The 26,874-nt window shown below is 37.3% G+C and overlaps 1 protein-coding gene across 2 annotated transcripts; it reads left to right on the top strand.

The window, feature by feature from the left end:
• The first annotated feature begins 1,166 nt into the window (after positions 1–1,166).
• LOC145764936 (uncharacterized) lies at positions 1,167–26,183 on the top strand. Of its 2 annotated transcripts, none has more exons than XM_082576639.1 (5): positions 1,167–1,359; positions 1,482–1,537; positions 4,683–4,821; positions 15,494–15,690; positions 24,642–26,183. In XM_082576639.1, the coding sequence occupies exons 2-5, from the start codon at positions 1,489–1,491 to the stop codon at positions 25,139–25,141; spliced, it is 885 nt and encodes a 294-aa protein (XP_082432765.1). In that variant the 5' UTR covers positions 1,167–1,359; positions 1,482–1,488; the 3' UTR covers positions 25,142–26,183. The 2 variants fall into 2 exon arrangements, with proteins under 2 accessions (XP_082432765.1, XP_082432767.1); XM_082576641.1 differs by having other exon boundaries at positions 1,174–1,359; positions 24,657–26,179.
• Positions 26,184–26,874: the final 691 nt, after the last annotated feature.

Below are 26,874 nucleotides of genomic sequence, written 5' to 3' on the forward strand. Positions count from 1 at the left end.
CAAACGTTTGAATACGTTGATGTAGATGGAAAAAAGAATTAATTTGCTGGATGGGTTGCTCTGATTGCCAACAACTTTATTGCATTGAGGTGCTTAACGATTTTAAAGTGAAATGAATTTTCAAGCATAAGTTCGCAGATCAGATACAAAAATAAGTCGAATTAGTTCGCTTCATTTAGTTCAGTTTTTTTTTACTTTTCTGTTGATAGTGTTCTATCATAACAACAGAAACTTACAAGAGACCACCAAATAAGACGTTTACGTTTAACCATTTAAACTAGCCTCAAAACCATACTGCGGCCTACTGAGAAAACCAAGAGTAGAATAGAAAGGAGAAACTTCTGGTTTTCAGATTGCAACAACAAAAAATTGTAAAGTTTGGGACATTATTAAAGATGTTAAGGTCAGCGAGCGGACAATTATTGCAAAATAACCAATAACTAGATGCAGAGAAAGGATTAGCAAGAGGCAGTTGTAACCCTGTTGCAATGGTAAAAAGTAGCTGTCTGTTACGAAAATGTTTGTTTGGTGTTGATTCAAAGTATTGCTATAAAACAAAAAATAAATAACTAATTTTGCGTTGATATGACTGCAGTGTTGAAATATAGGCTACAATATAGGCCCACAAGAGATGGAGAGAGGGGGCAGGAGAAGAAAACCCCTTTCCTTTCCAGTTCTCAAAAATGTTCTCAAATTTAAGAGAAAACTTAAAATTATTTGGTCAATAGTTGAAAGCCACAACATAGACATAGTTAGAAAGCCTACAAAACATGCAGTGCAGAATATTTATTTCGCACAACCATAGTTAAGTGTTTTAACAGTTTTATATAAGGACAAGCATAATAAAATCTTTTAAGTTTATACAATTGTATACAGTATAAGTTTATACAATTGTATACAGTATAAGTTTATACAGTTGTATACAGTATAAGTTTATACAATTGTATACAGTATAAGTTTATACAATTGTATACAGTATAAGTTTATACAATTGTATACAGTATAAGTTTATACAATTGTATACAGTATATGTTTTTACAATCATATACAGTACAATTGTATCATGTTGATTTAGGCAGCATGAAATGTGAAGTTAATTTCGAGCTTCGGTATGATCCATTTTACTGCTAATAAATGTGTGAAAAACAATCGAGACCGGAAAGTTTCAATTTCCAGGTCCTTTTTAGAGCAAATGTTTATTGAAAGGCATACTGTGTTTTGTCTTTTTGTAGTTTGTCTAACCGAAAAACGTGTTCGTGTTCCTAAAAAGAGCAGGAACCGGATACTATAGGGTATACATGTTTGTTAATTTTTCTATTGCAAAGCAGTTATAAGACCAGATCTCGAACAGTATAAAATGTAAGTTGTACGTAATCATTATACCTTTATACATTATACCCGTAAAGAAATATATAATTTTTAAATAACATTAAACATAAACTGTTGCCGACGATTGTTCAATGTTTATCTGTTTCCTCTAGAGTCTGGATGACTACAATGCTGCGTTTGCTGGTACTCGTGTTTGGTCTTTCAGCAGGTAAGCTTTTGATTTCATGCAGAAAGTCAATGCACATGATCGGGTAAAGGTAGCCTAATCTCTAATTATTTTGAAAGGCGCTAAGCACATTGTCGCTGTGCTTATGATGGGAATACGCCTAGTATCCCAGACAGTAAAATCCATCAGTTTTACATTGCAGACTTTGACATCTGCAAAAGTTAAATCAATGTTATAATGACGAATTTTGCTGTCTGGGATGTTGTAATGCACGTAATTGCAATTGTTATGGCACTAATGAAATTATAGTGTACTGCAATAGCTAGCTATACTAAAACACTATAACTAAAACAATATAACAAGCCGAATTTTGCTTGGTAGGCTATGTAGTATATATCGTAAGGCCACGATCGTAACACAAGTTGCCCTCGCCTCCGCCCAGTTGCCAGTAGCTTCTTGGAAGGTGTTCCTTGGATGTTGACCGTGTTATTAAAATTATATTACTTTGTATTTTTAGAACTAGTAGAATCAGTGTAAAATGTCAGAGCAAGTTCACAATAAATTTAGTTTCCAATTGGACCTTTTTCTTTAGGTTAAAAGCTGTTTTGTAGCCAACGCGGTCTGCCGCTGCCGATGATACAGTCTAGTAGGCTATTAATTTTATCAACCAAAAACGGCAAAAAGCATTTCTAGAAAAGCAAAGGAATTTATTACACTGGCCAACAAAAAAGAACTTTTTTCCAAGTGCCAAAGATATTTTAACGGTTTCTGGAAGATTTTTGGCCACTGAATCCGAAATTGACATCGCTTTCTTTGAATTGGCTCTAATTTTTGAGATATTTCATGGTTTTGCTCTAAAAAGTGGGTCATTTCATATCAAAACAGCCAATATGAAGATATCTTGTATATGGTACCTCTCAGATTTTGCTGAAAAGTTGTCATGCTATGCCCTAGGCCACCAAACGAAAGAATCCTAAGTTTCAGAACAATATCTTAAACGGCTTTCCATGGCGGCGATTTGAATTTCGGGCGCTACCCTCGTTTTTGACTTGGGGTAGGTGTAGCGAATAGCAATTTCAGCCATTTTCAGAGCCTCATAACTTTTATTGTAATTGCGGTAGAAGACTAAAAATTGCTGTGCTAGTTCATTATAAACTATACTACACAATTCAATAGTAAAAAACAACATTTCATGATGCATAAGTGTTAGGTGGGTCATCAAAATCTTGTTTTTTTGGCCCGTATAAGTGGTATTTTCAATTTTCAAGTGCTTCTACCACACGAACCAATCAAAATATTTCTCTGAAACCTACGGATTGAGTGCTCGAAAATACAAACTTAACCAAAAAGATTATGAAAATGTTCTGACACTACTTCCACAGTTTCTTAGTCAATAAATGATAGATAAGCTGATTTGAGCTATGCATTTTACATAATGCAGAATTATAGTGCAGAAAACAATTTAATTTTTGAACACGACTTGATCATTTTCCTACAATTTTATCTCCACACCATAGCTCATTGGTTGCAGGTGGGCACTTTTTCATGGGTGAGTTCAGTTTAATGTTTTGCTGGCGATAAACAAACAAAAAGTACATACAAATTGAGTGTCAATCAGCACAACAGGATGACAACGAAAGACCTGTAAGGTCATCTGAGGTGAAGAGGTGAAAGCATCCTTTTGAACATAAATTAATGGGGAACAGTGTCAGCATTTCAATGTTTATGATCACTAAGCACAGTACCTACTTATCTTCACTGTTTTCATGATAAATCATTGTTGAATTTTCTTTGACCTACATTACGGACTTGCGATTATTTGCTAAAAATTACCAAAATGTTACATTTTAAAGACATAAAATTTATAGTGAAGGAGTTTGATCAACAAAGATTTTATTTCATGAAATGAAAGAATAAATGTATGTGTTTGTCTGGTATAAATTTCAGCATGACCATAAAATGCCTGCGCGGTCATTTGGGGCTGTAAATATAGGAGTAAAAATGAGCCATTTCTGCCTGATACGGTTTTCAGACCCCCATAAGATCTCTGTTAATGGCACCACAACTCCCAAATTCAAGTTGGCAGAAGAAAAGTTTCCAAATATTACAAATAATTAGGTTTTAGAGAAATAGTTTGATTGGTTTGGGTAGTAGAAGCATTTGAAAATTGAAAATACCACTTATACGGGCCAAAAAAACAAGATTTTGATGACCTACCTAACACCTATGCATTACGAGATGTTGTTTTTTACTATTAAATTGTATAGTATATAATGAACTAGCACAGCAATTTTTAGTTTTCTACCGCAATTAGAATAATAGTTATGAGGCTCTGAAAATGGCTGAAATTGCTATTCGCTACCCCTACCCCCAAGTCCAAAACGAGGGTAGCGCCCGAAATTCAAATGGCCGCCATAGGAAAACCGTTTAAAATATTGTTCTAAAACTTAGGATTCTTTCGTTTGGTAGCCTAAGGCATAGTATGACAACTTTTCAGCAACATCTGAGAGGTACCATCTTATATTTTCTGTTTAGATATGGAATGACCCACTTTTTTGAAGCAAAACCATGAAATATCTTAAAAATTAGAGCTAATTCGTAACAACCAAGGTCATTTTCGGATTCCGGGGCATTAAAATACCCCAAAACCGTTAAAACTTTTTTGGCACCAAAATGTGTGTTGACCAGTGTTATCAGTTCAATCATATATAGCTAAAATCGATATTGATCAGCTAGAAGCTACATCAACCTCAATATTCTAGAAAAGCATTTTCGTTTGTTTCATTTTTATTACTTGTTTTTATTAATTCCTGGATAAAATATAGCGTAGCATTGACTTATACTCTCACAACTGAAAAAAAAACATCACTAAATAGCCTAACAAACAGTGCGTATCCCAAATAAGGCTGAAAAAGTCTGTAAAAGGTTTTAGAAACTAGTAACTGCATTTGAAGTAATTTTAATAATAAATTAATCCTAAATGTATATAAACTCTTTATGCTTAGTAAAACTTAAATCAAAGTTTACAAACTTATAAAGTAGCAACTTAAACTTTTGAATTGGAAAAAAATTAGTAATAAAACTTTGATAGATAGAGACTTACGAAACAAAGTATAGCTTCAATGGCTTTGATATATTATGGTGCACAAAGAAATACAACAAATCAATAATAAAACTGCTATTACAGCTATCAACAAAGCTTCGGCGGAAATCAAGATCATCTGTGAATACGATTATGAAGACTCTAAAGGAGTGAATTTGTCTTGTCCTGGCAACAAAGTCGTCAGTGTGATTGATGGAAATTATGGAAGAACGAGTTTGGATCAGTAAGTTCACAAATTATTGCTTTTGCAGTCACTTTAAAAAGCGTTCATGAATCTGTTTGGGCTTTATTTCCACTTTATATACTCGTCGATGCAGACTGCAGTCGTCCATTCTGTCAGCAACATCCTCTTTAATTCCCAATGTTTTCTTTTGTCACACAGTCTCTCCTCCTTTTTTGAGATTCATCGCTTTCAATTTCCAATTTCAAAAAATCTAATTCTTCCTCCGACACCTTCTTCATCCATCCATGCGTTTTAACCACCGAAGAAGTGTCTCAGATTATCTTTCAACTCCCCAAACTTGCAGTAGTTTTCTGATAGGCCTAATTTTATTTATTTCTCAGTCCTGCTAAAGACCACCGCAGCTTTTCCATTTGAGCCACTTGTATTTTCCCTTCCCTTGCCTTGTCTTCCTCAAGGTTACCGTCTGCATCCCATGCAACATTAGCAGTGGCGGCTCGTGACATTTGGTGATGGGGGTGCTGCAAATGTTGATGCTAAAATGCGACATCGTAACGTGACAGGAACGGTCGAGCGCCGAAGGCGCGAGCTTCCAAGGGGGATCTGGGGGCATGCCTCCCCAGAAAAATTTTCACTTTTATATGCTCTAAAATGCCATTCCTGGTGTTTTCAGGACAAAAAAATAAAAAATTTTGAGCAGTTAAAAATATGGACTTTTAGAACTTTGAAATAAAAAATTGTTTTTAGTTAAAGGTTGGTAGGCTACAAAATAGGAAATCTGAAGTTAATAGATGGGAACATTTTGCTCATAATATGAATATCAATCATTTTACTTTTTGTCATTAACGCGTCCGGGACGAAAATATACTTATAATCGATATAGACCTACAAGAACGTTAATGAATGGGAAAAGGTGGCATAACCTTGAAAGATTTAAAACGTGCCTGAATAGAAAATCATGTAGTAGGCTATATATCTGTAGTTAGCACGGCCACCAAACCCAAAAAACAAACAGCAAAACATAAAACAAAAGCAACGAGAAGCACACATATAGTAATGAATGACAGCCTAATCAAAAGTGTTGTGGATTGAATTTGCCAGTTCCAATATTGATGTAGCTGAGCACTGAACAACATTTTGATCTTAATAATAATTGAATGAGAAAGAAAACCGGACATAAAAGAAACCCATCCTCAGGCAAAAGCTTGTTTCGATGTGGCCCAGGAGAGCAGATGTTGAGCTCTTTCTATGGTCAGACTGCACATCACACAGTAGCCTACGACGATTGAGGTTTGAGATCCAGTTTAAGTATTGTTTCTTGTCCTGGTGGGTGATGGAATAGATGAACTGGTAGATAAGATGATGATGTCCTGATGGTGTTGATGAAGCTCTCATATGGGTCATTTCATTATAATTCATCCAGGCCATGGAACCATAAAATTTATAATTGTCCCATTTTTTCCCAGTTTAAAATGCTTGAAATTCTGAGTTATTTGGCACAAATTTTGTCAAAATTGGTCGAGCGGTTTTTGTTTTATCGCTGTTTTAATCTTTGACCACCAGGTGGCGATTTTTTTAGTGAGCCGCATAAAAATGCTCATATCTTGGGACCTAGTTGCCCAATCTTCATAAAATTGGTATCTATCCCCCCATTTTCAGGGGTGGGCTTTTGAAAAATGAAGGTTAAAATGAGCTAGGAGTTACACTTTTTGTGATATAAACATTTGCAGTGCTTCGATATCATGGCCGATTTCGCCATGCGGCCACACATTTTTTTCAAAATTTTTTTGATCATTATTATTAGCATAGATGTTATATTCCAAAAATATCTTTTAAATCACTTACAATTCACAACCTCATAATAAAAAGTGTGCACAAAAATGCAGAATTTTTAAAATAGTCAAAAACATTGGATTTTTTTTTTTTTTGAATTTTGAGATAAGACTTTAGATTCCATTACCACTACTTGTATTACAACTATTTTATGAGCAAAACTGTAGTCAAGCCTTTTTCTCAATACTAATATTGACGTAGATAACTGACTCCTATTCCAATAATTCCACTTTAATCACTAACAATTCATCAGTCCATACTGGGTGGTCCCCCCCCCCCCCCTTACTACGCCACTGTATGTCAAGCAAAGAATAGTACAGTACTGTAGTATAATACACTATTACACAAAGTGAAGGAGTCAAGACATAAAGATGAAGGAGTTTAATACATCGAAAGGATGTAATGAGCTTGTCCTATGTGGGACATAATTAATTAATTATATCATTTTCTTAACATGTCTCGCTGCTACTAGTAGGACAGTGTGCACAGTACAATTGTGTTACTTTAATTTGTCAGAAGTTACATTAAAGAACAGCATATGCAACAATCTAAGAAATACATAACAATCTGAGAAAGAAAGTATACATTGCAAAATAAAGTCACACTGTTCTGAGGATATAACTACAAGTCTATGCATTTCTGCTATCCTTTCTGAATTGGAATATATGGGCTTTGTCTGCACTGATCATTGTAAAATTACATATATACATACATCATTGTAAGATTATTAGTGCCAAGAAGTGTACGAAACATTAAAGATAGTTTTAAGTGACTTTCTGCAATAAAATACAATTAAAAAGTATTCAATAAAGTAAACCTATAGTTTTGCATGTATAACTAGTGCAATTAGTGCATCCCATTTTGCATTTAACATTATGTGACACTGGACAAAATATGCTCACTGCAGAGCCATTACAACATGTGAGGGGCAACAATCGGAATGAATAAAAGCGCAAGAACAAAAGCCGCCATGCATGTAAATAAACCGACAACCACGGTTTCTACCATGTAGCTGAACATGTGAGAGTTCAGTTTATTTTTTATTTTGTTGGCGAAAAAGAAAGACACAAAAAGCAAAAACACAAAATAATTCGCACAGCAGGGATGGCACCAAAAGACCGAAAGGTCACCAAAGTCAGCTGCCACCCAAACATTTAAACAAAAGGCACAAAATTAGGAACATTAACACATACATATAATATACTGTATAGCACAATACCAGCACTTTACATAATACATTGATGGAATAGCACAGGGCAACATAAAAAAACTGTGTAGAGAAATAAGCGGATGATACGTTTCAGGAGTGATCATTGTACAAATTCTTTAATAAACATTTATATTTAAATTTAAAAACATTAAAAGACTTTTCTTTCATTTCTTTTGGTACTTGATTCCATAGTTTCACTCCATTAAAACATAGCATCTTCTTACCAGAGTTTGACGTTGTAAAAGGCAAATATAAATCATTCTTTTGGTTCTGACGGGTTTTATGATGGTGAATTTCGTTTACAAAAATGAAGCAGCCAGCAAAGGCTCAGGGCAGCATTTTGTGCACATATTACTAGACAATTGAACACGGATTGTCATGCATGCGAATAAACTGCAAACCACAGTTTCTAGCATGTACAGTAACTAAGCATTGTGAGAGGAAGCAAAAATATAAATTAACATGAATGAACAAAGGTTGTTGCACACTTGGACACATAGAACAGCATGCCATTATTGTAACATTAGTCAAGACCTAGACAGCAATTTCAGGCAATCAAACCCAACATAATAGAAGCCAATCAATGCTCATCTTGAATGCAAATGAAGCGACGATTCACAGTTTCCATGTTTGGAGCCGAAAATGTGTATATTCTGCCAGTTGTAGTGGAAGGACTGTCCAAAATCATCATGATTGAAGAAATGTGCATGTAACACTTATCTTCATGGCCAGGCCAATTGAAAGATGGAGAGGGGCCACAAAGATGCATAAAATTGACCAGAACATCATTCTTTTCTTTGTCCACAATTTCAACAAGCCCAACCCACCACTGTCCGTCATAAACACATGCTACATAAGGCATGACACTTACATCTTGGATGTTTATCATTGGGGCTGCATCGAAGAAACAATATGTGCCAGCAAACTGTGAATCATCTGATACGCGCTTAAAACTGAAAGAACCAATACAACTTGAACTGAAGTAATGGTGTCCAACTGTCCATGAGTACCAGGCAGAGTGCTTCCACGCTGGAATCTTTGTTCAAGAGTGGTCATTTTTTGCCACAAGTCATGGTTAATCTCCATGTGACGGGATTGATGGAGTAGTAAAAAGCTGGGTAACGAAAGTCTAGGCAGACCAACTGCTAACCAAATTTTGACTGCTGCAGCTGCCTATCAATACTGCTCTGAAGCTGTAACAAGTGTAAGTAAGAAATACTCAACAAAGATTCCAGCGTGGAAGCACTGTGCCTGGTCCTGAATTTCTTCAATCATGATGATTTTGGACAGTCCTTCCACTACAACTGGCAGAATATACACATTTTCGGCTCCAAACATGGAAACTGTGAATCGTCGCTTCATTTGCATTCAAGATGAGCATTGATTGGCTTCTATTATGTTGGGTTTGATTGCCTGAAATTGCTGTCTAGGTCTTGACTAATGTTACAATAATGGCATGCTGTTCTATGTGTCCAAGTGTGCAACAACCTTTGTTCATTTATGTTATATTGTATTTATATTTTTGCTTCCTCTCACAGAGCTTAGTTACTGTACGTGCTAGAAACTGTGGTTTGCAGTTTATTCGCATGCATGACAACCCGTGTTCAATTATATAGTAATTTATGCTGCCTCTCACATGTTTAGCTACATGGTAGAAACCGTGGTTGTCGGTTTATTTACATGCATGGCGGCCCTTGTTCAATTGCGTTTTTATTCATTCCGATTGTTGCCCTCAAATGTTGTAATGGCTCTGCAGTGAGCATATTTTGTCCAGTGTCACATGATGTTGAATGCAAAATGGGATGCACTAGTTATGCATACAAAACTATAGGTTTATTTTATTGAATCCTTTTTAATTGTATTTTATTGCAGAAAGTTACTTAAAACTATCTTTAATGTTTCGTACACTTCTTGGCACTAATAATCTTACAATGATGTATGTATATATGTAATTTTACATTGATCAGTGCAGACAAAGCCCATATATTCCAATTCAGAAATTGCAATGTATATGCTTTCTTTCTCAGATTGTTATGTATTTCTTAGATTGCTGCATATGCTGTTCTTTAATGTAACTTCTGACAAATTAAAGTAACACAATTGTACTGTGCACACTGTCCTACTAGTAGCAGCGAGACATGTTTGGAAAATGATATAATTATGTCCCACATCGGACAAGCTCATTACATCCTTTTGATGTATTAAACTCCTTCATCTTTATGTCTTGACTCCTTCACCTTGTGTAATAGTGTATTATACTACTGTACTATTCTTTGCTTGACATACAGTGGCGTAGTAAGGGGGGGGGGGGGGGGACCACCCAGTATGGACTGATGAATTGTTAGTGATTAAAGTGGAATTATTGGAATAGGAGTCAGTTATCTACGTCAATATTAGTATTGAGAAAAAGGCTTGGCTACAGTTTTGCTCATAAAATAGTTGTAATACAAGTAGTGGTAATGGAATCTAAAGTCTTATCTCAAAATTCAAAAAAAAAAAAAATCCAATGTTTTTGACTATTTTAAAAATTTTGCATTTTTGTGCACAATTTTTATTATGAGGTTGTGAATTGTAAGTGATTTAAAAGATATTTTTGGAATATAACATCTATGCTAATAATAATGATCAAAAAAATTTTGAAAAAAATGTGTGGCCGCATGGCGAAATTGGCCATGATATCGAAGCACTACAAATGTTTATATCACAAAAAGTGTAACTCCTAGCTTATTTTAACCTTCATTTTTGGAAAGCTCACCCCTGAAAATGGGGGGATAGATACCAATTTTATGAAGATTGGGCAACTAGGTCCCAAGATATGAGCATTTTTATGCGGCTCACTAAAAAAATCGCCACCTGGTGGTCAAAGATTAAAATAGCGATAAAACAAAAACCGCTCGACCAATTTTGACAAAATTTGTGCCAAATAACTCAGAATTTCAAGCATTTTAAACTGTGAAAAAATGGGACAATTATAAATTCTATGGTTCCAAAATTTCAATTTTCTGGATGAATTATAATGAAATGACCCTCTTCCCCTTTGGTGTCGTGTTGGTTATGGAGTGTTGCGTTTGCTGTTAATATCTACAAACATAAAAGTACAGCACAAGCAGTAGACATTATTGTTAGGTAGGCCTAATCTTTTGTAAATTATTTCGGATTTCAACTGAAATCTTCACAAGAATGCAAAATAGCCTTTCTACGTTGTCTTTCTATTGCGTAACTGTTTTGCCTAAATGTTGTTTTAGTTTGTAAACAAAAAGTGACTTTGTATCAGTCTTTCTAATTGAAGAAGGAAATTCGTTCCATGTTTTCGCACCTTTGAATTAGTATTGAATGCTGAGTAGCCTAAGCGTTTTGAGAAGTATGGAATGTTTAGAGAATCATTATCATGGTTTCTTGTACACAGGCTGTAAACCTCTTTGACATATTTAAAACGGTTGGAGAAGCAATCTGGTAGTAAATTGTTGTGAAATTTAAACACGAAAAAAACAATTTCTAGTTTCAACAATTGCTCAATTGATATCGGAATCTTGCTACAACTATCATTGTTGGGACAGAAAATACAATGAATTTAAAGCAGATTTTTTCTCCTAATTTACAAGTACGGTAACAAAGAAGTGTCCAACAGGAGAGTGACAATATAGCCTATACATTGGATGAAATTATTTGCTGTAACATATATATACAGTACATATAAGCACTGTTTTGTAAATATTTACCAGTTTTAACAAATTAGATAGGCTATTATAGGCCTAACCCAAAACATTAAAAGATTAATTAATCAGTACTTAACTTTAGGATGTCTTCTGAAGATTTGATTATGTGTGTCTGTGAATTAATAAATACAAAAATATTGCCATTGATTGTCCAGACATTTCTTTTCCCAAATTGGTGTTTTGCATCATTGACGAGTCGAATTCTCCAGTGAGTGAGTGCCTCAGTCAAGGCCATAGATGATCCAGCAAAGTTTTTCTTTCGCTGAAATACAAGATTTCTTGTGGTTTTCTGACAAATTTTATTACGATGGGTTATTTTATTATTATGAATGACAAATAAACAAAAGACACAAACTTCCTACAGTGCATGGTGCACATGCACTATGCAGGCTATAACTCGGGTGGATACAAAGATAAACAGTGGGATCAACTACAAAACATAAGTTACTTACAAATAAACTGCTCCATGCCAACTGGAACGTCAAGCTTATTTATAAACAAAATCCATTCTTCTTGTTTTCTTTTGAGCAAAAAGGTTAATGACTTTGTCATTAATATCTGGGTGACGGTTGAAGAATTTTTTCTCCGTTGAAATGACAGCAAGAGCATTTAGCCTTTCTTGATTCATGGTACTCCTCAGCAAAGTTTTGATTCTTTTCAACGTTGAAAAGCAGCGTTCAGGCTCTGCTGTGGTCATAGGAATGGTTCAAAGGAGGATTTTTAACAGTTTGGAAATTTCACTGAGAGCATCATTTAAATTACTTTTCTGAATAAATGTCAACAATTCAAATAACGTGGAATATTCATGCATGTCTGATCTGCTGTAGAATACTGCAAGTTCAGTTTCAAACTTTTCTTTTTCTAAGATGGGATATGCTTCAACAGTTACTGCCACTTCATCTATGGGCAATTTATTCTTAAAGCTATTGAAGCTTCTTTTGTTGAACCATTTTGCAGCAACTAATTGTTTGGTGAAGGAATATCTAGCCATTATGTCAACACATATGCAGTCACACACCTCCTTCGCTTCAGCCATAAGTGTTTTTGAAGAATTCTCACAGTACTTTGAGTTTCTTACAACAGAAATTGCACTTTTGAAATTGCTTATATATATATATATATATATATAATATTTATGTAGCCTACCGTATATACTTTGAACACATCAATATCTCGAGATTGCATTTGGTTGAAAATCACTTCAACATGAGGCATTATTTGATGAAAAAGCTGCGACCAAAAGAAGAATTTTTCGTTGTTAAGGTAATGCAAAATACCTGTTGCTTCTGAAATGGTATCATGATCAGTACCGGTAGTTGATGTAGACTGTATTTCATCAAGGCAGAATTTTAAGGGTTTCAAATGTTCATGAACTTTATTAACTGTACGTATGGAAGTTCACATTGACAGCATCATGTTGCAGCCTCCCATGTCATAACCCAGTGGTTCTCAACCGGGGTGCCGCGGCACCTTTTACGTTTTGCAAGGGTGCCACAAGTTATTAGAGTAGTGGTATGAAATATGCGCCCAGACATTGAAAGGATTTGCCTTAAAACTCAGCGCAAGTTTCACACTGACTTTGTTTGAAATGAACTTCATTAAATTGTACATGATATGATACGGACGGAGCTGTAGTTAGTTTTGTTTTTGCAAAAACTCTTTTCAGAATTATTTTTATTTAATGCAGAAACTTCTTAGTTTGACTGTGGGTGCTGCCAAATTATTTGGTTGTTTGCAGGGTGCCGTAAGCCAAAAAAAGATTGAGAGCCACTGTCATAACCTATCCTTCTACCAGTCTACAGCTTGCTGCACAAGTAGACTAGCACTTATTAATCATCAACACACAGCCTGAAAATAACAGTGCGATGTGGAATTAATGTAAATATGGCAGGCCCTGCTCAGCAAAATGCTGATAAAAAAAGCTAGCCAATGAAGAAGTTACCGTACGTTGTTCTTACACACCCCTAGATATCTGGCTTTTACTTATTATCGCAAGTAAACAATGAACCTAGCTTAAATTTAATTAAGTAAGAACAATAAAGATAACCTAGTCTAAGCTTTAGCTTTTTGTGCAGAAAGCAAAGCACATTAGTCTAACCATGTATCGCAGCCACCTAATATTGTGCTTGAAAACGATGAGGCATACTTCTAAACTAAACAGTAGCTAGCGACTGCCAACGGCTAGCCTGACCACGTGACCAGGCCAGCAACTGCAAAATTTGCAGTTCGGAATCGTGAAATTTAAAGCAACCTCGGCTAAAATATGACGTCACAATTCCTGTTTGTTCTTTTATAAGATCGCAACTGCAGAGCTTGCAGTTTAGAGCTTCCAAATATAAAACTTGAAAAATCATAAACTTTTTAAAATCCAGAAATTATGAAGCTTCTAGTCGGTAGGATCTATAGAAAAAATGAGAAAAAAACGTGAAATTAATAAAAAAAAAAATAAAATGCTGAAAAGTGTAGGGGGTGCTGCAGTTCTGCAGTTTCTATAGACGAGCCGCCACTGAACATTAGTGTTAACATAATGATTATTTTTAGAGCACGACGGCAAGGGATTGACACGCCTTCATATGTTCTTTCTACTAACTCGATTGCGGAAGCAGATGCTCCTAAGCTATTAGAAGTAAAACTTTTAACAACAAGACTAACACAGCTCGATTGTTCAAAAATCTTCAGTTTCAACTGCTTTGCAATGTTTTCACTTGCATGACTGTTGGTAGATCCAGTATTCAAGACAGCGTTGACAGGTGTACCGTTTAGCTTGATACGAAGTATAGTTTTATTGTCGAGTTTGAAACCGGAAAAAACTTTCATAATATTAAAACCTAGCAATTAAGCTGAGGTACTGCACTTTCGGCATCCGGAACTTTAGAGCGGCACACACGTTTTTAAAAAATGCCCTTTCTTTGTGCATTTGAAGCACCTGACATCTTTGGCTCACAGTTTCGGCGCGCATGCACCTTGTTTCCGCAAAAAGAACCACATTTTAACTGCCACTGCTGTTGCAATGTCACTATCAGGACTCATTCCACCGTCATTACCCTGTAGGCTTTCTAATTGCTGTAGAATGAGCATGAGGATTGTTTACTATTGATGCTGCTGATTGAAGACCATTGTCGAGTTGCTCCGCATTCTTGCGAGCATCTTCTAAGGCTCGCGCCTTGCCAAACAAATGTTATTGCTCCAGATTTTCGCTCTGACGATTCGAAGTCGAGTATATTCCGCGAATAAAAGCGCCTCGATTTGCTGCTTGCTTGCACAGAGCTGCCGTGACTGCCTGAAAGTTACATTGATGCTCCCCCCGCCCCCCGATTGTTCCTCGACCTGACTTGACGTCCTCTCAGTTCTTTTTTTTCCCTTATTTTTAAATACAAAGAAGTGTTTGCAATAAACTGCCGACTGAGGTGGCTGCGGGCACGAAATTAAGACGTCTTGCAAAAAGCAAAAACAGCCAAACTGAAACGTCAATGACAAAAGAGAATTCACTACAATATTACTTGACGTTTTATTTAGTTTGGTTTCTTCCGTCACTTCAGGCAGCGGCTCATTGCAAACACTTCTTTCTATTTTTGAGTTGCTTCAGTTTTACAAAGCATGGTTGAGAGAAAGTGGCTGATGTTTGAGTTTATGGCATTTGTGTTTTGAGCAATACGTTTAGTGCTGTATTAACTATTGATTTGTATGTTATAGGTTTGTTTAAATAATGAGTTTGTTAAACCTTTCCATAAAATTTTTTATGTGGTTACACGATATCCAAAATACGAGGTGATTTCTTCGAGTTTCATAGGCTCTCAGAGAGGTTATATGGGCCCAGAAATTTATCTCGGGCTCGGAACCAAAAGTTAACCCTGCACTTCATTGTCAACACTACTGTAGCCTATGTGGTTAATAACATAGATGTTTAATGGTTAACAACCTAACTCCTAATGACTCACTTTATCAAATTATTTAGTTGCACGGGGCCTTGGTATTGTGGGGGCAAACAAGACTTAAACTGCCGTTGCAACAACGCATGCGTAGAGAAGATTACTGATGTATGCCATTGCCAATCTTCCTGTCAACTCTACCCTTCTAACAGTGTGTTTGGTGATCCCTGCCCTGAAACTTGCAAATACATCAACATCACATATGTGTGTAAATCCCGCGAAGGTGAGGTTATGATTCAATGCTTTTAAATTTTTTTTAGTATCCCTAGAAAAGTAGAAAAACAGTCTTCTCCTTGATGCTTTTACTTGTGTTTTCTTCCTTCGATATGTCTTTCAGATGCATTCATCGTTTACTATTTTACAAATATCTACTTTTGGAGTCACAAAGTATGACTAGTTTAATGAGACCTGCTTTGATGTGTTTTTATTTTCAAAACTCTTCATCGACCTTGTCCACGTTCTTGAAATTACATGTCGGTAAATTCTTTAGAGATTTGTCGATATGAAAGTTGCAGTGTTCTCAGTTCAGTTCATAGGTTGGCCCTGGAATCAATAAAACTTAATACGTATTTTATACATTTTGCTGGAAGCTAGCAATATTACCAGCACATGCTGAAGTTATCATTGATTCATTGGATCAGTTCACGATCAGTTCCATTGTTCTAACATCCTCAAGCAAAGCTCAACCTTACCACGTCTTCGTGGTTGTTGTAAGATAAGGTGTAGTTGCTGTAATACGATGGCCTAAATATTCCTTGTAGACGTACTGGCAGTTAAACTAGACCGCATAGACTATAGATTAAGTTGTGAAGGCAGGCTGCTCAATGGTCTTTGCAGTAAATTGCAATTGAGATTGAAAATGTTGAAATATCCTCACTTTAACTATGTCAGTCTCAGATTAATCTCCGCAAAACCCATGTTCCTACTACCCGAGGATGACAAACAAGCAGAGGTGGGCAGTAACTAGTTACTGTAACTAGTTACTTTTTGAGTAACTGTAACGGTAACTTCGTTACTATTTTCCAAAAGTAACGAAACGCGTTAACTAGTTCCTATTTTAGCACTTTTTCAACAGTTACAGTTACAAGTTACTTTTGTATTGAAATTTCAGTTTTTAATTGCCGTTGATTTCTCTGCACGTGGTTGTGTCTTGCTTAGTGCGTGTTTGCTGAGTTTTGCGCAATAATGCATTTTTCTTACAGATAAATCGGCGCTGCACTGCGCATGCGCGGTTCTACTTTTGTTTTGTTGTCTGGTGGAGAAGGGTTGCCATATTGGCGAATTTATCGCCAAAGTCCAGAAATCTGGCAATTTTTTAAGACGTTTAGCTTCATATTTATGATTTGGCTTTTTTTGGCGATTTTTGATAACTGATTTGGCTAAATTAGGCTAATTGTTTTTGGCGATTAATTAATATGTACCAAAGACAGTCAAGACACAACAATACAACAGGGTTGAGCATTATAATAATATATTTTACATATTTACAAATGAGTTTAACAGTCAAACGTTTTCGGTTTAACTTCAAGAAGTTGAAATTTATTGCATTTAGGTTAACGCTTGCAATGCCTCTAAAAAGATTGTCTGACATTAAAACCAGCAACAGCATTGCTGTTTGCTTGCCGTTGGTAGACGTTCTTGTGGAAGCAATACAAACCAGATTTGGTCATTGGTTCGAGGACAGCGACTTTCAGCTTGCGAGTGCATTCCACCCACAATTTAGACTTATCTGTGTTTAATGCCTGATCATTGAGCGACACTGCTGAATTGAAGACCAAAATAAAACAGAACATGCTTCAAGCAATTGAAAAAGCAAACTGCTCTGTTGAAGAGGGGAGTAGCAGCGACACTGAAGTGGATGGTGGTAGGTAGAGCCACGGAAGACTTTTTGCACCACTTTACGCAAAAACCAAGAAAAAAGAAAGCAATGCGCGTTGAATCTGTTACAGGAGTATTTGGAAGCGGACCCTGAGGACAAGTTAAGCGGATCCAGATTCACAATTGGACCGATAAAAAACATAACACTCCCATTCCGTCAAGTGATGCAGTAGAAATATTGTTTTCATTGCAGCACTTGTTCATCATCAGACTTTATTCGTTCATCCCCGACGCCGACACACACTCCATCGACCTGACACTACCAAGATAGGCATGGGTGCGCCTCAATCGTCTCCGTACGGGCGTCGGGCTTTTCCGCTCAACCATGCACCAATGGGAAATGGCCTCTTCCTCCTCCTGTGAATGTGGTGCCGAGAAACAGACCGCAGACCGCATCATTGATTGATTAAATTATCCTCGGACTGGGAAAGCTTCTTGCAGAACCTAATCCTGGCAGTTTCGCATACTTAATTGTAGACTAAAGGCTTTAAATCACTGACGCAGGCTCGGTCACCGAGATTGACAGAGTGAAGTTTCCGATTGTTGAAGTCTTGTTGCCGGGAAATTATTCCATCCATTAGATGCCGCTAGATGGAGAGCAGTCCTTAACGTACGTTGTTCAAGCGCATGACTTGAGAGTCGAACTAGTGCCGCTTGATCTTGAAGCTTCTTCGTTCCAGAAGTGACGCGCTAACCAATTGAACTATCGGGGCGGACATCATCAATGACTGTAACATCTTCAAGCCACCTAACGGAGTGGAAGGTCTGCGTGTCATGAATGATGAAACCAAAGACTGGCCGCTCTCTAGTAGCCTTCCAGTGTAGTCCGGAAACATCGTGAATCTGGGGCGGTAAAAGGATAGACTCTCGGCCCCAGAGGCTCACACGACGACAACGATTGGGCAAGGACATTTTAAAGCCCAAAAGGGCAGGCCTGAGTGACGAGCACTTTGAAATGCTCGTATTTCTTAAAGGAAATAAACATATAAGCCACTGATTATTTTTTTTAAATAAAACCTTGTTGGTTTTGTACTTGTGCTGTTATGTTAGCATGGATGGCTCTAACACTATATATCAAACATTGCGGTTAAACTGGACTTGCACACAGAGCTGGCCAGGTGCAGAATTTTATGTTCAGATTTGTGAGTAACTGAAAGTAACTAGTAACTGTAACTAGTAACGGTAACTATAGTTACTTTTTAAAATTGGTAACTGTAGTCTGTAACGGTAACTCAGTTACTATTTTGGCCAAGTAACTGTAACTGTAACTCAGTTACTTTTTAAAGTAACTTTGCCCACCTATGCAAACAAGCACAAACGACTCCAGTACAAAAACAAACGCCATCATGATAAGTGTTAGACCGCTCAAGTGTTGTCAAAAGTTGTTTTGACTATTTAAGACAAAAAAAAACATTATTGTAATGTTCAAGAAAATGAAGTATCTTCTGACAGATGTCAAACCCACAACAATGCTTGATATGAACGACTGGGTTACATGTCTTGTAATACAAAGAAATTTATTTTTACACCAATCAGTTCAATCATATATAGCTAAAAATCGATTTCGATCAGCTAGAAGCTAGATCATCTTCAGTTAAGCTTGAATTCAGAAAGAATTTTTTTTTTAATTGAAGATGATCTAGCTCAGGGGCGTCCAACCCGTGGCCCGCGAGAAGGTTCTGAGTGGCCCGCGTGATATTTTTCGAAATGACATATATTATATAATCAACTCAATCCCCAACGTAATTTATGGCGAACTTACATTTTGATAAATTGGCATTTATTGTTTGCTTTCTTTCTCTATTACTCTATAATCCCTAGTGCGTGGGGTGCGCAACTGTTCAAGTTAATTTTATTGTATCACAATGCACATTGTTACGCATCACATTTTCCACATTGTTACGTTCACCCTTTTTCACACAATAGTACGGGTGCTTCAAGAGTCAGTCAATCAGTAATATTTCTTGCTTTTATCGACAGAAGTTCAAAACGTTCTATTGCTAGAATTTACAAAAAAAAAATTGTTTCTTAAGAAAAAGATCAGTGGATTCATAGATTGGCAGTTTTCGTGACATCATTATTCGGCAGCACTTACTTGTGCGAGCAAGTTTTTCGTGGATAAACCTAAGGACAGCCGGACAATACATTACGGGACGCGCGACCCCGCTGTTCCGGCAACATCAGAAGGGTCAATTGCCAATTTGACATTTTTTACGCTTTGCTGCTGGCTTGCTTTCAACTAAAAACCTTAAACCACTTTAAAACCAACTTCACTCTTCTTATATAACCCATAAAATGTACAAACACATTTCTAAGATTAGAATTTTGGTGTGAGGGTTTTAATTAGAAATTATCAGACAGCCACATGGGCGTCCGCAGGTTTTCGGTTAGGGGGGGTCAAGGTGGGTTCACTTTCACCGTCAAGGATTCCAAGTCCGGTAATCTGAATGATTTATTAAGTTTTAGAATTAAAGCTGGTGATGGAATTTTGAAAGATCACATGGAGCACGCAAGTGACAATGCTAAGTATACATCGTCTCGTATACAAAACGAGATGATAAGTTTGTGTGAAGAAACCAGGGGCTCCGGACACTTCCTGAGAGTGGGGGGGTAATTTAAGCAGGGGCGGGAACGATCTTTTGACATCGACGAGGGCTTATTGGATTATCACATATACTTCCGTAAGGTCGCTCCTCAGACCCCGTTCGCATTACTGAAAGCTTAAGTTTCTTATACAGCGCGTTTAGGCTGCATGTTTCGCGACGAAAGCGCAAAATTTTTGCCTTTCAGCACGATTTAAAATCGAAAAATTCTTTCAACGAATCTGAAATCACGAGCAAAAGCTTTTTAACATTTGCCACATTTTTTGAGGTTTTGAGACAATTTTGACTGGAAGAGGGGACGGAAGCAAAATCCCTCTTTGTATTCTTCCTTGGCTCAAGTCCTCCAAATTTTGCACTTCAGACGCTAAAAGGTTAGATTTAAAAGGCCAAAAGCATTAAGGTCAAAGCTATATTCTATAAAACTTAATTTACAATTACATGAATACAGCACGACAACCTGTGCCATAACACCCACAGTGAAATGAAGCGTTTCAGCATCTAGCTTCTGCAGAAGAAGGGCCATTGACCAACAGCAATTTTTTCCACACTGGCATAAAACTCTTTGACAAGAATTAATAGGCTTAAATCCAATTAACTTGTTTCGAACATCGCACACATACTTGATCGGCCCAAATTTCTGATGGAAGTGGCTTACATCTTGGCCCAAAATTTTCACGTCGAAGCCATTATCGTTCCAACGCTGTAACAGCACTGTCGTTGACTGTGCCAGATACTAAAACTTCAAGCATTTGGTGAGTTTTAATTTCTTCGCCATTGAAGCGGTGGGTGAGGCCTTGCACTATGCTGTCAATAGATGCATTGAACTGCCTTCTGTAATGAGAAGCCAGGTCATGGGAAGCACTTTGCTCACAGCGCTTTCTTGAAATTTGGACTTTAGCTAAGCCTAAAGCTATCTACTTGCTGTTGAAATTCCTTGTATAACTGCATAAATTGTTCTTCATTTCTAAGACTCTGGTAATTAACTTTTGAGTTTTTAACCAGCTCCATCATGTCGCTGATGGTAGGCTATAAGACTTGGTCTGCAACAGGCCAGTTATCTTTTCAAGTGGTTTGAATAAAACTTGGCAAAACTGCAACGCAAAGTATGTGTTGCCTTGCAATAATTGGAAATAAAGGCCTAATCATTTCGCATTGTTGAAATTTTAAAGTGTGTTTAGCAAAGCTTCGTAGTTTGACAAGACTGAAGAAATGGCCGGTATACGTGTCAGCCATCTTGTTTGGCACAAAGTGTGCAAGCCATGGTGGGATTCTTCCTGCAGGGCGATTTTGAACTTGCCAGACTGATTTTGCAAACTACTTAGCTCCTGAACAATTCCCATAGCATTATGCAGGTCTCTATTGCATATTTGCGTTGTTTTGCGAGTCAGAGTTTCCAAGCAAACAACTAAAAAGTTGTGCAACAAAATAAAAAAAATGAAAATAAAACACAAAAGTAGAAGAAATATAAAAATTAAATTTTATCTCTACATTAGTGGGGGGGGGGGGGGGTAATTTTGCATTAGTTACCCCCCCACTCCAATTGGTGGGGAGGTAATCACCCCCGCGGCCCCCCTCTAACGGAGCCCATGGAAGAAACGTTTAGAGATGAAATTGTTACTGAAGCTAACAATTCCGTTGGCTTCTCAATCTTAGCGGATGAAACCGCTGACATTTCGGGAAAAGAGCAACTGACTATTGGAGTGAGGTTTTTCCACAGAAAAAATCTTGTCATTCGAGAAGAGTTTCTTGGTTTTACGTCATTGAACGAAATGGACGCAGAAACGATTGCAGGGACAATAATAAATCAGTGTAATAAGTACGGTCTAAATTTAAATAAACTACAGTACGTGGTCAAGGATACGATGAATGCTCCAATATGGCAGGCAAACAAAATGGAGTAGGCTACGCAGGCACGTATTAGAAGCAAGTAGGCCTATCCGTTGGCAGTATTTGTCCACTGTTCACCCCATCGCCTTAACCTCGTGGTCAACAATCTGAATGGAGTTTCGGATGTACGGAACACTATTGAAACAGTGAAGGCTATAATAAATTTTTTTAGAGAGAGCCCGAAACGAAGATGTCTAATACCAAACTTGCCATTGTTATGTGAAACGAGGTGGAGCGCGAAATATAAAAGGATAAGACTCTTCGCGGAAAATTTCACCAAAATTCACAGGCAGTTGGAGAATTTAGCGCAGCACGAATCGAGTGCAAAGGGACGGCAGACCGCACACCAGCTGCGGACCGCTTCTGGAACCGCTACTTTTGTAGTAACGCTATAGGTTTTGGAGCCTGTCACCCAAGCCCTTCAGGCAGTCCAACTGAACAAGTTAGGTGTCAAGAAGCACATTGACAAACTCGTATCAATGTTTTGTGATTATCGGCAAAATGCAGAAACACTTTTTGCAGAAAACATTTATACAGCGGCATTGAAGTCAGCCGAAGAAATCGGTGTCACCAATGCATAGCCTATCTGTCCCACGGCAATGTGTCCGTCAAGTATTCAGAGCAAATACTGGTGGCACCAGTGAGGAATACTATCGCCGCTCCATTTACGTTCCTTACATGGACTCTTTAATCCAGTCTCTGAAAAGCCGCTTCTCAGAGACGAACATGCCTGCATTCATGTTATACCGACTGCATCCAGCGCAGATTGAGGAATTTGACTGTTCAGACTACAAAGCCCTGGTCAAAACCATACACCAATTCTACAACTTTGACAATTTTCAGCAGGACACCATGTCGTGGTATGACATAACCATAAAAGGAAAATTTCCTCAGTCCGAAGACCAGGAAGAATTGGAATTTGTGGACTTGGTGAAGAACATGGAACTTTTTCCAGCTGTACGTCAAGCGATGATAACATTACTAACCCTCCCCGCCACTACTTGTACAGTAGAAAGATCATTCAGCACAATGAGGCGGGTCAAAACATGGCTCAGATCAACCATGTCTGACGACAGGCTATCTGGGCTGTGTATGATGACTGTCCACAGAAGCCGAATAAACTCGGACAAAAATTCGTTCATCCAAAAAGTCATCGAAAAATTCGGCAAAGACCCACTTCGACTTCACTTTTTATTCAAGAACTGAATAACTAAATTGGTGGCTGATTGTTCTTTTCTGTATGATTCAATGTTACGAACAGCTTCATTGAATTCATGCCTATTTTTGCATGTTCTCGCTTTTTCATTTTTCATCCAACAATTTTCCAGGGGGGGTCAGCTGACCCCATTTGCCCCTATGTGCGGACGCCCATGGACAGCCATTTTTAAGATTACAAATTAGCAGTAAATACTCAAGTGGCCCTCGCAACCATTCGTAAACTACATGTGGCCCTTTGGCCAAAAAGGTTGGACACCCCTGATCTAGCTGCTAGCTGAAGATGATCTAGCTGCTAGCTGAAGATGATCTAGCTGCTAGCTGATCGAAATCGATTTTTAGCTATATGATTGAACTGACTCGTGTTATAATAAATTTCTTTGCATTATTGTAATGTTGCGCGGTTCCTTTGCGGCTGTTCACCTTGACCTTGTCAATATGCTTGGAATTAAAACATCATACACGAACAAATAAGAACACAAACCTGCAACTCAGACTTCAACATCAACTAGAACAGCGGTTCTCAACCGGGGGTGCTCAAAGCGTTTTCAGGGAGTCCATGAAAATTTTGAAATTTGCAGCATGAATGATAAGTTACATTTAAATATTGGTCATGTTTTGTTTGTGTATTACAGTGATTCGGTTTCACGAATTAATAGAGATTACATATGAAAAAGAAGAGAAATCTTTGTAAAGGTCTGAAAAATTCTATTTATTTGGTAAAATTTATAGAAAAACATCAAAGCAGTAAGTTATATAGATTTCTGATTTTTGATCCTGTGTGCCAACCTTATTTAACTTCGTCAATGCCATCAATCGTCATCAGTGCGTCGCGAGTTTAGCAAATTCTTCTAAGTGTGTCGCTTCAAAACTTATGAAGGATTTCATGATCAGATCACCGCTTCAATGCGTGATGGAAATCTACAGGTAAATCTGCATTTCTGCAACACTGTTTTTGCACTCTGCAATGCCTGATGCAGATTTACCTATGAAGGATTTGTTTCTGTTAGGAGACGCGATAAATTTCTTCAGAGGTTCGTGACCTCTTCGAGAACACCAAAACTGGTCCGTCAACACAAAAAGGTTGAGAACCACTCGACTAGAACCACTTCCCTCTACACAGTTTTGCAGTGGATTGGATTTGGAGTTTAGTTCAGCAACTGTGCATTTTAGTTAAATTATTATATATGTCCCGTATAGTTGTGTTTGTAGAAGAAAAAAAGTAAAAACTGTCTCCATAATTTTCGACTTGGTGTAATTTATCAGTGCACCACTAAAAATATTTCACTTGCTACTGAAGTGATCAGTAGCCTACCCCTCAAATATTCCGTGTTACATACATATGCTAGTCGCTAATGTTGCCTTAACTCAGAATTTAATTTTCGAGTGGTGCATTTGGAGTCTAAGATGATGAAATTTCTCCGAGTCAGATTGGAGTGGAGTCTAGTTTCATCGAGTAGGAGTGGAGTCGGAGTCTCAAAAATCACACTTAGCTCAACACTGGTGCTAATAGCCAGATAAATTGCTTATTTCTGTATGATCTATCATCATGTGCTGCAGCCTGTAACTATGGCAATTTTAACTTTTGTAGGCTACTGTGTTTCAGAAGTTATCTCTGATTCTGTTCGATACGAGTCTACCAATGCCGAAATTATCAATGCCACAATAAATTCAACAACGAAATCTCTAGAGCTGTCTGCTGACATTGAATATTCAAGTACGAAATCTACAGAAATGTCTGCTGACATTGAATATTCAAGTACGAAATCTGTAGAATTGTCTGGTGACATTGAATATTCAAGTACGAAATCTACAGAAATGTCCGCTGACATTGAATATTCAAGTACGAAATCTGTAGAATTGTCTGGTGACATTGAATATTCAAGTACGAAATCTACAGAAATGTCCGCTGACATTGAATATTCAAGTACGAAATCTGTAGAATTGTCTGGTGACATTGAATATTCAACAATTCCTTTCAAGTCTGAAACAGGTGGTTTGAGTACCGCTACAAGCGCAGGAAGCAGTGTAAAAACTGCTGAGAAATATTTCTTCTTTGTGTTCTTTCTGTGTATTGTTTTGATGTTGTGAATTAGCTGTACAAACTGAGGTCATGTATATTTGTAGGCTGCCATCGAAACAACTTTACAACTAAGCCGCTGAGAAACATAGCCTAAGCTTATCCATGTTGATTGCTTGATTCCTTGCGTCAATGACAAAGTTGATGATACAAATATAATAGCATTAAAAAATAATGCTTTAGGCTTTTCGTAGAAGAACCAATTTTAAATGTAAGAGATACAAATCCCAGGTTAGAGAGCCAAGCAGCAGATCACAGACGTATAGAAGCAAGGGGTGCAACCGCATACCTCTAAACCTTTTCATTACGTGAAAAATTGGGGCAAATTTGATAAGAAAAAAAACTGGGCAAGAACATTCACTATATTCAAAAACTTTGCAAAGATTAAACTTATTTTTGATTTTTTTGTTCAAATAATGATCATAAAAACGTCTAAAAAAGTGCGACCGCACCCCACAGGATATCTAAAGAAAAGGATACGAAGACTCGCAGCGATTGCCTTATTCTCAAGACACTACCGGGGCGGTAATTTGTAGCGCGTTGTGCGCGTCTTATTTTAAATTGCAGAATTTTTTGTAGTGCAGCTCTCCTGTGATTTGTCACAACCTAATATCCGCCATTTTCAAGTTTTCGAGATAAACAACTTTTGGTGTTTATAGCTGTAAAATTAACAAGGTAAAACACTCGAAGTTGACTTTTGGAAGGCTGGAGCGGACAACCAAACAAAATTTTTAAGAATAAAATTTGAGCCAGGTTTTTGTTTGTTTATTAAAATATGGCTTATATTTAGTTTTGCCAGATAACTAGTTATAAAAAAAGTATTAGGTTTGTATGATAAAACCTAATATATACTCTCGATGTTGACTTTAACTGTGCGCGAGCTGTCTACTTGTTCACTTTTCTTTGTTCGGTCTCCGTTTTCAACGACTTGCAAAAATGAAGAGAAACAATAATTGTGCACTTTTGTTTTATTAATTCAGTTTCTTCTCTCTCGTGATAAGCAAAAAAATGAATAACCGTCCTGTAACTCAACCAACTTAAAAACTGATGCATTTTTCTCAACCTAATAATAATAATGTTATGGTTTTTTTTATTGTCGCTCTACAACAGCTAAGGTCTTTTAGCGACAGGGCTCATTTTTTATTTATTTCAGGTTTACAATGTTATCACATTATCACCCGACTCATTCTCACTGCGCTATGCAGGATAGAACACAATCGGTACCGTTTTTAAAGTCTTCGGTTTGACCCGACCTGGAATCGATCTCAGATCTACCAGCACCAGAGCCGAAGGCGAAACCACTCGGCCACTGAGCTGGTTTTTCTCAACCTAGTCAAAAAATGAAACGTGTAACTTACAAAAAAAAATGTGAGATCATCTGAAGGCAAGCGCGAGACTAATTTAGTTTCTCGCGCGGGCTTGCGGTGATCGAAGCCAAACGTCACATAACCGCCTTATTGGCTTATTTAATGTCATGTTTTTGTATGATAAAGCCTCATATAAGCTAAATGTTGACTTTGACCACACTATGTTGGCTTTGTAAGCCTAAATCAAACCTAAAGTAGCCTACCGGAAAGCCTCTGGATTTCTCCCAGAACTGTGTAGCCTATCATTTCATCACTGTAATCTCTAGATGACTTTGCTGATATTACAAAAGCCTGCTAGGTTAAAGGCTATCGCTGACTCAAAATTAGTTGCTGGTAGCCTACTTAATAACCATGCCTTCATTTAAGGCAGAGGTGAC

The sequence above is a fragment of the Aplidium turbinatum genome, chromosome 2 (genome assembly GCF_918807975.1).
Source record: "Aplidium turbinatum chromosome 2, kaAplTurb1.1, whole genome shotgun sequence".
Taxonomy (NCBI): domain Eukaryota; kingdom Metazoa; phylum Chordata; class Ascidiacea; order Aplousobranchia; family Polyclinidae; genus Aplidium; species Aplidium turbinatum.